Here is an 11506-nt window from a genome sequence, read left to right on the forward strand (position 1 = left end):
GAGTTGGATGGGGAAATGAGCCCCGCGAGGTCGGGATCACAGGGCGGGGCCTTGGTGCGCCCGACGCGCCCAGGCCCGGCACCACCGGCTCAGCCCTGACCCTGGAGGAACCGCCCGAGGGCGGGGCTTCCGGTGGAGGCGCTGGGGAGACTGGGGGGGAGTGGGGGCACCAGGACGTCCCGTGACTCTGGGAGGACGGCACGTCACATGACACGGAAGTGACTTGGAACAGGAAGAGGACGAAAAAAAAACACCGTCCGCAGCCCCGAGCCGAACCGGACCCGCCGCCGCCATGAACAGCAAAGGCAAGCGCGGACAGGGGGCGAAGCCGGTGGGGCAGGGACGGGGGGGGGGGGGGGCGGGGGGTCCCGGGGGGCCGTGGGCCTGTGCTGGGGCTGTGCGCCTTGGTCGCCGAGGGGCCCGGCCTCGGGCCCGCGTCGCGCCCGCTCGCAGTCGAGGCCCCGAGCCACGGCCGCTCGCCCCCTCCCTGAGTTTTTTCCCTTAAAGCCTGTGGCGCAGTTCTGAGCTGCAGGGGGGCCTGGGCGGGATGGGCAGGCCGCGAGGCCAATGGGGAGCGAGGGCTCCGATGGGACTCGGCCAATGAGAAGCTGGAGGGGGCGGGGCCGAGCGCTGCCTGGTGACGGGCGCCCCCCACTCATCCATCCTCCGGCCTGGGGGAGCTGGAGGGGGAGGGTCGGTGCCCTTAGGGGAGGGGTGGGCTCTGGGGCCGGGGTCTCGGACTCCTCTCCTCGCTGCTTGCCTCTGCCTTTCTTGATAACTGTGTATGTGCCCATTAAACCAGAGCAGCCCAAGCCCGAGCCCCCTCCTGGGGTCAGGGCGCCTCCCGCCCCTCTCCCTGAATTGTTCTATTGTCTGGGAAGCCCTTCTTCCGGGCCCTGCTGGGTAGTGGAAGGATCCTGGATTTGGGGTTCAGGTCCGGGGCGTGTTCCTTAGCCAGCTGTGTGACCTTGGGCGAGTTACTTAACTTCTCGGATCCAAGGTGTCCTCTAATCATTTGGTTCATAATAACAGCCAATAATAATCATTATGTAGGTGGCATTTATGTAGCGTTTTAAGGATTGCAAAGCATTTATGTGTTATCATCATTATCTCTGTGATAGGTTATTTTACCTGGGCCTCAGTTTCCTCATCTGCAAAATAGTGGCAAAGTTTTTTCTTTTGTTTTTCTTTTTAAAAGTAAAGTGTTTATTTGTAGATTACATTCCTATTTAACAGAACTAGACTCAAACCCTTTTTACAGATTAAGAGGGATGTGGCTTCTTCATCACTTTTAGGCTAATACAAAGAAACAGTTGGCGCCTACCTCCCAGATTTGTTTTAAGGATCAAATGAAATGATATGTGTAAAATGTTTTGCAAACCTTCAGGGGCTTGCAATGATTATTTGTTATTTGGCCTTCAGAGCAACGCTGTGATGTGGATACTGTTGTTATCCCCATTTTATACGGATGAAGAAACGGAGGCACAGAGAGGTTAAGTGATCTGCCCAGGGTTACACAGGTAGTAAGTGTCACAGGCAGGATTCAAGTTCAGGTCTTTCTGACTCCTTGTTCAGTGCTGTAGACGAGGTGATGATCCTAGATCCTCAAGGTCTATTCTGTTTCAAGATGCTATTATATTCTTCCCTGGTGGGGGAAGACCTCTCATGTGGTGATAGGCCATGAGGGGCAGTGGAAAATGTGCTGGAGTTACAGAATCTGTATTCAAATACTGGCTCTGCCACTTACTAGCTGTGTGACCTTGGATATGTAATTTAAGGTTCCTGGGGCTGAGTTTTCCTCATCTGTAAAATCAGGCATTTGGACCACTTCTATCTCTAAACCTATATATGATCCAGTGGCCTCTGCATCTGCTAAATCTCTTCTTTCTGAAGTTGACCTTGAAGATCATTCTAGACCTTTGGATCCAGGCAAGAAACCCCTCCGAAGACATTTGACTAGTATGATAATAAGGCCAACCCTGGAGCCAGGTATTCCTTACTAATTGACATGAATCCATCCTATCCCCTACCCTCATGGGTACTTCTGAGCCCCCCAGCTTCAGAGAGAGCCAAGAATAATCAGAAGAGTTCCTGTTCTTAAGGTGCTTTCCTTGGAACTGACTGGGCACGATCTCCACTTGGGCCTGTAGAGTAGATGGTACACTTCCCTGCCTGGGCCTTTCAGAATCCCTAATCTGAAGCTGCAAGGTAGTACTTTCTTCACCTTTCCCCTGTTTGTTCCACAGCTACTGCATCATCCCTTTTCAAGCTGTTTGTCAGACCCCACTGCTGTGGGTCTACACAGCCATTCCATTCTTTGGGCAGTGTGCTCTCTCTATCTCTGGCCGTGCATGACGCACCACAAGTGCCTTTTTGTGTCTTCTAGGGCAGTATCCAACGCAGCCCACATACCCTGTGCAGCCTCCTGGGAACCCAGTGTACCCTCAAACTGTGCACCTCCCTCAGGTTCCACCGTACACGGATGCACCTCCAGCCTATTCTGAGGTAAGAGGGTCAAAGTTCTTAGGTGTTGGAGCATACCACAATCATGTGTCACCGTGGCCCTATCTTCATAGAGGATTAGAATTTCAGAAACAGTGTGGACGAAAAAAATCATTTCTGTTGGGTTGAGGATGCATTATCTAAGTAAAGCCCCGGGGAGGGGCAGTGAGGGCAGGAGGTGTAAGGGGGCGGACAACACAACAGCGAGGTTTTCTCTGCTTAGGCTCTCCCTGACTGGGGAGAGGGGCTTGAGAGCAGGCTCAGTGGTGGGGGGGAGGGAGGCTATAGATTAGACATTTGCTAGCTTCATAAGTGATGTAGTTTCTACTGGAGAATTAAACGTTGACTATTAAAATCCAAAATAAAAACCTCATGAAATAAACTTTGGGTTTTTTCTTCTGCCCCTTTCTAGCTCTATCGTCCAAATTTTGTGCACCCAGGGACTGCCACAGTTCCCACTATGTCAGCTGCATATCCTGGTGCTTCTTTGTTTCTTCCCATGGGCCAGTCCGTGGCTGTTGGGCCTGTTGGCTCTGCAGTTCCACTGGCTTATTATCCACTCGGTCATGTATACCCCCCGGGTTCAACAGTGCTGGTGGATGGAGCATATGATCCTGGTGCCAGGTTTGGAGCTGGGGCTACTGCTGGTAACATTCCTGTGAGTATGACCAGAAAATACTCGGTTTTCCCTGCTGCTGCATGTTTGACTCTAAGCATCCCCATGCCCTGAGTTGCTAACCTCAGACTTCTCTTTCATGTTCAATATTACCCGTGTGACCTTGGACAAGTTGCTTAACGTCTCTAGGCCTCAGTTTCCTCATCTATAAAATGAGGCGGCTGAACTAGATGTCCTTTAAGCCTCTTGCAGCTCTGAATCTGTAACAACTAAATCTATGGTCCTGATCCTAGGATCCCTCCAACATCCCTGGGCAGTGATTGTCGATAGTTTATACTCACCTGGGAGGCAGGCAGTAAGGGGGGTGAGGTGCAAGGAGAACCTCTGGCAGCAATAGCTTGGTAATTAATTGTAGCTAGCAATCTCTTTTTCTAAACCTAGACCCCTTTACCCTGTCCTCCTGATTCCCAGATTTGGGACCATTTCTTGGCTCATCTGAAAGTGAAACAAGGAGCAATTTAAACTGGTTTAACAAAAGTTTGTATTTACTCAGTAGGACTTTCTAGCAACAGTTCTGAACAATCACTATAAATGATACAAAATAAGTAGAATACATTTTTATCTTCAAGTCGTTTCCAGGAGGTTGGAATTTTTGGTTAACTTGTTTCCAGATTATCTGGGGATTTGTTTCCCATGTGCCCATTAAAGAAGGCAAATTTGGAGCTGGCCAAACTTTTCCTAAGTAACTGTCCACTAACAGTAACAGCCATGGTCATGTCAGCATCTTTGTGCTTACCCAAGAGGCATTGATGTCTCTGACAAAGGAAAGTTCTTATGCTATAAATCCAGGTGGTCGAAAATTTTCCTTGATTTCCCCAAGGCATCAGATCAGTTCCAGAGCCGTATCTGCTCCCTATGTATAGTCTACCAGGACTTAAGATCCCCACATTGAATTTGCCTCTTGGGTACATCATATTCCAAATAACATTTCTCTGACCGGTGCTATTTTGCAGTAATATAATTCTTATTGCAAAGCATCAATAAATAATTAACAACAAATACCACTGTAACATCACAAAAGTCCTTGTAAATTACTCCCTAAAATGACAATTGGATGTTTATCAATTGTTATCTCCTGTTTTCTTGGAGCCAATTAATAGTATTGGGTAGGATATGCCTATATTTAAGATGTCCTCTTTAAATATAGATGCCTATATTCAAGTTATCCCCTAGATAAAATCTCCAGGGATTTTGTTCTGGTGTTACTGTTATTTGTAGAAGTGAAAAGTATTTCACAGGATGCCGGCATGACGTCTAGTTAACTTTCTGGAACAGACTCACCTTAGAGCAAAAGCAGCATCCAAAGAGGATTTAGAAGGAGCTCAGCCCTTGGAGAGTTCCAAGATTGTAGAGGACCCAGTATGAGTCTTAACTGTACACAAGTCATAATGGTCCCTGTGTCTCACTCTAGAGCTGGGGCATCTTTTGAATGAGTGTTAGTATCCCTCTTCCAAGTGTTCTTCTTTACTGTCTTTGGGTAGTCAGGAAAGAAAGTAGTATGCTCTCTCTCCAGACAGTGCCAATAAGGAATACATTGGCCAGCCCCGTGAAATTCTCTTGGTCCCCAAATTGCCGTTCTTCCTGATAGGCCCTCCTTCCGATTTCCCCTGGGGGCCCATTTTCCCTGCACCAGTTTCTCTGTGCCCATTCAACCTTGTTCTTTACTTCCAGCCTCCACCCCCTGGTTGCCCCCCCAATGCTGCTCAGCTTGCTGTTATGCAAGGGGCCAACGTGCTAGTAACTCAGCGGAAGGGGAACTTCTTCATGGGTGGTTCGGATGGTGGCTATACCATCTGGTGAAGAACCAAAGCCACCCCCGTGCCAGGAAAGACATCACACACCGTCAGCACTTCTCACAATGTAACTGCTTTAGTCATATTAACCTGAAGTCAAAGTTTAGACACATGTTGTTGGGGTGTCTTTCTGGTGCCCAAACTTTCAGGCACTTTTCAAAACTTAATAACGAACCATGTAATGGTAGCAGTACCTCCCTAAAACATTTCAAGGTGGGGGGAGGGGGGTAATCCATTCATAAAATGAATGTGGGCAAATCTTCCCTGAAGATGTTCCTTTAATTCCTTTGGAGTAATACTGCACCATACTGGTCTTTGCTTTTAGTAATAAACCATCAAATTAGGTTTGGAGGGAACTTTGATCTGAAGAATTAAAGTTGCCAAATTATTCTGATTGGTCTTAAATCTCCTTAAAGTCTTTGATTTCTATTACTTGTTATAAATGAAATGCATAGATGTCTGCCTTTTTTCTTCACATCCTTTGCCCCTTCCCCCACTTCCCTCGCCAATCTCCATTGAATCAATGGTGCAGGACAGAAAGCCAGTCAGACTTCTTTCTCTCTCTCCCTGCACCTCTCCCTACTTCTTGTGTGAGAGGAGACCTTGGTTCTCCTTATCTTTTGACCTTTTATTCAAAAGGATCCTCTGAAACCCCTTGTGTTCACAGTTTAGACCCCCGTTCTTGCAAAGGCTGAGAATGGACCGTTCCTTTTGTACTCTTCTCATGGATGCCTCTGCACACAAAAGCCTCATCCAGATTTGTTTTGGTGCCAGAAACACATGATCTGAGCACCTGATGTCAATGCTAACTGCGCTTTGGTCAACTTCAGATTTAAAGTAAGAGAGGCAAGGGGAAGGGTTCTGTTTCCAACGGTGGGATGGATGACTTCACAGTCCAATTAAGGGGAGTTTTGAGAGCAGAAATTGGTTGCCATCTGTTTAAATGTCTGAGGCAGCTAGCTGACCATGGCCATTAATTAACTGCTCAAGAGCTGGGTTAATGGGATTGTATTGTGAATGGGTCACTTTAAGATGAATTCAACTGAAGTCTCATTAGGATTGAAAAGATTCAGGGATCCTCAGTCTTTTAATTTTTGTTTTCTGGAATTGGATTTGATGAATATATTTTATCTTATAATTTCAGTTCATCTAAATTTGACTGTATTCTGTATATATGGTGTTTGACTGTACCATTGACTGTTATGGAAGTTCAGCGTTGTATGTCTCTCTCTTCACTGTGGTGCACTTAACTTGTGGATTTTTTATACTAAAAATGTAGAATAAAGAATATTTTGAAGATTTGAATAAAGTGATGAAGTTGCATTACACCTTAACTCCAAGTATTTCTCACCCAGCTCATTTCTAGATGTCTTCTGAATTATCTTCTGTAGCTTTACGAGGGCTCACTGGTACAGTGCTGTCAGGTTAATTCCTAAATCCCTGTGGCTGGCATCTCTGGTGGTTTCAGACAGGAATTTGAAGGTAATTAAAAAAAAAAGGGATTCTCAATTTCTGGGTCCATGAACTTAAAAAACATTTTAAAAAATAATTTCAGTATAATCGGTTTCTTATGTCTTTAAAAAAACAGTATTCAAAGAAGGATCCATAGGCTTCATTGACACACAGAAAGGCTAAGAACCCCTGTAATATAGCAAGGTTTTATTGGCAGTTTTACCCAGTTTTGTAGTAAGGAAGACCTGTGGGGGGAAAATGCGGGTGTGCAAAATATCCAGACTCTTTGCTGCCTGGCAATATGTGGATTATACCCCACAACCAATGCATGGTGCAATGCCCTATTCAATAAATGAATCCTGAGTACCAGGGTGGTAGGGCTGAAGACAGTTAGAAGAAGATATGAAAAGCTGCCCTTCAGAAGCTTCTCTGGGCTTAGTCCAGAAGCTACCAGAGCAAAGGTTAGTAAGGTCAGTATTTCCTTCTCCCTGTGTTTCCTTCTCCCTCTCCCTCCTCCCTGCCCTGTGGAGTTTTCAGGCTGTGTTCTTGGGGGAGTTTATTCTAACTAGAGCAAAGGCGGAATCAAATTATGCTGAGCAATTTCTAGATCTCTAGGAATTGTGAAACCAACAAAATGGTTCTGTGGCATTTTTTTTTTCAGTTAGCATCCTTGATATTTCTGCAGTATCTCATGGTTGTTAAAAACCGCCTTCCAACCTTGCCTTCAGAGATGACCATTTTCCTGGTTTTCCTAACTTGACCACTCACTTTTCTATTTCTCCACCCTCTTCTTGATCCCATAAGCAAGGTGTTCCCCTGAGCTCTGAATCCTCCGTATGTTTTCTCCCTCAGCATTCTCCTTTACTTCCCCAGCACCAACTGTTGCCTCTGCAAATTATCCAGATCTCTTCCAAGTCCTGACTGCTCAGCTCCAGACCTGCTTGCAGCACTGCTCTACCTGGATGCAACTCAGTATGTCCAATGCCAAACTCATTTTCTTTTTCTTTAAATCCCTTCTGTCTTCTGATTTCACTATTTCTGTCATTGGTGTCACCATTTATCCCATCTCTGATGTTGGAAACAGTCTGACGTTTTAAACTTTTCACTCTGCATTATTAATCCAAGCAGTTAATTAAAACCCTTTCAATGCTAGTTTGTTCTCTCTTCCCATTGCCACCCCACTAGTATAAACAAGCTCTCATTATAACCTGCCTGGACTATAGCCATAGCCTCTTAACAGGTTGTCCTGCATCTGCCTTTCCTCTCCTTCCCCCTATCCCACCCCGTTCATCTCGTGCTAAACTCCTTACATGTAGATCTGGCCTTCGTAGTATTCCTTTCTTTAAAAATCCTTAGTAGCTTCTTAGTGCCCAAGTGATTACAGTTCTAACTCCTTTGCCTAGCATTCATGTTTCATTTTATTCTTGTCATCTGCCTAGCCACCTGGACCAAAACCATGCCCCAAAGGGTCTGACCCTATCAACCTGCCCTGGGGCCCCCGTCCTGATTGACGGTTGTCCTTGTTTCCTGCTATAGTAGGAAAAGCCCAATTCCAGCCATGCGTTACTCCTTGACCATGTCATCTGCTGCCTTGTGTTCCAGCTCTTGTACCATGGTCAAATCAACTGTCATTGCTCTTGGAAAGGATGTGCCAATCTCTTCTATGTATCCATTCACCATCATACCCCCTGGCTATCACTCTCCTATATATATATTGTCTCCATGTGCAGGAGCATTATCCTAACTCTGAGCCCATGCAAGTTAGGCTAGCTTTTCCTTAAGTATTAAAACCATCCTGGCTCTGAGAATTAGTGGTTCAGGTTTTTGATTTCTTATTCACCTGAATACAAAACAGCCATGAGGACTCTAGGTACTGTCTTAATGCTTGGCTTACAGACCATTATAGGCAATTCAAAGGCAGAGGTATTTTGTTCAGCTGAATCAACTCATGTCCTCAATGCATATCCTCCTCCGATTATAGCTAAGTACATCTTTTGTTAACTTTGACCTGTGCTGTTTATCTTGTGCCACCAGGAGTCTGGCTTAACTTAGAAACTGCACATCTCCCCTCATTAGAATGTCAGATCCTTGAAGGCAGGGACTGTCTTTGTATATATTTTTTTCATTCATCCATCCATCCATTTGGGAGCCTTCGTAATCTGGCACTACCCTAAATTTCCAACCTTGACTCCATGTATTCTATGCAGTAGCCCAGGTGTTCTTGAATTTGGTTAGAGGGGAAATTACATCTTTATTTTCACTAACCTCTAATTTAGCATTTTTTTCAATTATATAAAAACATTCAGAGATGGGTCTATAGGCTTCATGGGATTGACAAAGGTCTGTGACACAAAGGTTAAGAACCCCAGCTCTAGCCAAATCAGGCTATTCTCTATTCCCTTACAGTAGTGATCTCCCAAATGGGTGTGTATGGAGCGGATACATGACACTAATCAACTTGAGGGTGGGAAGATGGATTGCATCCTACTCTCTCCAGTCATATTTTGTTTTGTAAACCAACACAACCACACCTACCCTTATTCCCCAACATCCTTTTCCCTTTCTCAACCTGAAGTCAGCCTTTCCTCTCAGTTATAATCTAATTGCTACAGGGACATGGAGGTGCAATTGGGGAAAAAAATTCCACCTTCCTCACCATCTCCCCCTCTGCCAAGTATTCTCACACTCTGCCTCCCAGATCTTTTGACAGATGTTCTCGGAGGGTAATTTCTGCTCAACCAGGACAGTGACCAGTAAGTCTTGCCTCCCTACTTTTCAGTTTGGGTGAGTTGAATAGGATGAGTAGGTATATTGAGGTAGATCACAGATCTCACTATGTTATATTCTCCCCCAAATCCATCCTTCTTCCAAACTTTGCTGTTACTGTGCAGAGAGCATCTAGGCTCTCAACTTTATTTTCAACTCCTGTGATCAGGGGTGAAGCAAGGATGTGTATCATCATCATTATTATTTAGTATCATACTAGAAATGCTAGCTATAGTGATAAGACAAGAAAAATAATGGAATAAGAATAGGCAGCAAGGAAACAAAACTTTTTTTTTGCAGATGATTTGATAGTATACTTAGAAAATCCTAGAGAATCAGCTAAAAAAAAGTTGAAATCATTAACAATCTTAAGCAAAGTTGTAGGATATAAAATAAACCTACATAAATCATCAGCATTTCTAGATATTATCAGCAAAACCCAGCAGGAAGAAATAGAAAGAGAAATTCCATTTAAAATAACCAGTCAGTATAAAATACTTGGGAATCTACTTGCTAAGACACACGGAGGAACTTTATAAACACAATGAATTATTTTACAGAGCTAGAAAAAAAATACATCTCAGGAAACAATACATCAAGAATGTCAAGAGAATCAGTAGAGTGAAAGAAGTCAGCCTAGCAGTACCAGATCTCAAACTATACTACAGAGCAGTAGTCATCAAAACAAGCTGGCAATGGATAAGAAAGAGTGGTTGATCAATGAAATTAGGTACACAATATATAGAAGTAAGTGACCATAGTAAGCTACTGTTTGATAGACCCAAAGATCCCAGCTGTTTTGGGGAAGAACTCACTATTCAACAAAAACTGCTAGGAAAACTGGAAAGCAGCCTGGTGGAAACTAGAGAGATCAACATCTCACACCATATACCAAAACAAGATCAAAATGGGTACGTGATTTAAACTTTTATTACCTGTCACATATATGAATAAGAGATAGGATAATGGGGAGGTAAAATAATTTTGATTACATTGAGTGTAAAAAGTTTGGCATAAACAAAGCCAAGGCAGCCAAAATTAGAAGGAAAGCAGGAAACTGGGGGAAAAGTTTTCCACAAGTTTCTCTGATAAAGGTCTCATCTTTCAAAAGCAAAAATTATAAGAGCAAAATTTATAAAAATAAGCCATTCCCCCATTGATAAATGGTCAAAGGATGAGGGCAATTTTCAGAATAAATCAAAGATATCAATGATTACATGAAAAAATACTCTAAATTAAATAATGAGAAAACAACTCCCCTCACACCTATCAGATTGGCTAATGTGACAGAAAAAGAAAATGACAAATGTTGGAGGGGATGTGGAAGAATAGGGATACTAATGCACTATTGGAGTTATGAACTGGTCCAAATTTGGAACTATGCCCAAAGGATTATAAAACTGTGTGTACCCTTTGACCCAGAAATACTGATACTAGGTCCGTACCCCAAAAAGATCAAAGAAAAGGGAAAAGGATCCATATGTACAAAAACATTTATAACAGCTCTTTTTGGGGTGACAAAGAATTGGAAATTGAGGGGATGCCCATCAATTGGGGAATGGCTCAACAAGTTGTAAATGTGATTGTGATGGATTCTATTGTGCTAGAAGAAATGATGAAGAGGATGGTTTTAGAAGAACTTGGGAAGACCTATGTGAACCAATACAAAATGAAGTGAGCAGAACCAGGAGAACATTGTACACAGCAACAGCAATACTGTATGATGATCAACTGTGAATGACTTAGCTACTCTGATCAATACAATGATCCACAACAATTCCAGAGGACTCACGATGAAAAATGTCATCCACCTTCAGAAAGAGAACTGATGAACTCCGAGTGCAGATTGAAGCATTTTTTTCACTTTATTATTTCACTTTATTTTTCTTGCTTTTTTTTAAACAATATGGTTAATATGGAAATATGTTTTGCATGACTTCGTATGTACAATGTTTTCTTGCCTTCTCAATGGGTAGGGGAGAGAATTTAGAGCTGAAAATAAAAATTAAAAATTAAAAAAAATTTTTCAACTCCTCACTGTCCCTCATCCCACATGTCTAATGTTGACCCTTCTTATTATTTCCTTTACATTTGTCACATCTGTCCCCTTTTCTCTACTTATCCAGTCAGTTCAGGCCCTCATCATCTCTTGCTTGCACTATTGTAATAGCATACAAACTCGTCTCCTTGCTTCAAGTCTCTCTGATCTGGAAGCCTGAGATTATGGGGATTTTTTCTTTTGGGGTGTCTTTTAGGAAGTAATGAATATATTCTATTTTCACTTTGCCCTATCATTATAAAGATCAGGGCAGTTTTC

The 11506-nt window shown here is 43.6% G+C and overlaps 1 protein-coding gene across 1 annotated transcript; it reads left to right on the forward strand.

The window, feature by feature from the left end:
* Positions 1–201: 201 nt before the first annotated feature.
* On the forward strand, positions 202–6305 carry DAZAP2 (DAZ associated protein 2). Its single transcript, XM_027844340.1, has 4 exons — positions 202–305; positions 2387–2505; positions 2915–3160; positions 4850–6305. Exons 1-4 carry the CDS (start codon positions 293–295, stop codon positions 4976–4978), a joined length of 507 nt encoding a protein of 168 aa, XP_027700141.1. The 5' UTR covers positions 202–292; the 3' UTR covers positions 4979–6305.
* The last annotated feature ends 5201 nt before the right edge of the window (positions 6306–11506 follow it).

The sequence above is a fragment of the Vombatus ursinus genome, unplaced genomic scaffold (genome assembly GCF_900497805.2).
Source record: "Vombatus ursinus unplaced genomic scaffold, bare-nosed wombat genome assembly UNPS02014941.1, whole genome shotgun sequence".
NCBI classification, from domain to species: Eukaryota; Metazoa; Chordata; class Mammalia; order Diprotodontia; family Vombatidae; genus Vombatus; species Vombatus ursinus.

Bases quoted from the DNA above. Each gene is read 5' to 3' on its own strand.
- DAZAP2 (XM_027844340.1), top strand. The intron at 2,506-2,914 runs GTAAGAGGGTCA...GCCCCTTTCTAG, and splicing joins CACCTCCAGCCTATTCTGAG to CTCTATCGTCCAAATTTTGT. The intron at 3,161-4,849 runs GTGAGTATGACC...CTTTACTTCCAG, and splicing joins CTACTGCTGGTAACATTCCT to CCTCCACCCCCTGGTTGCCC.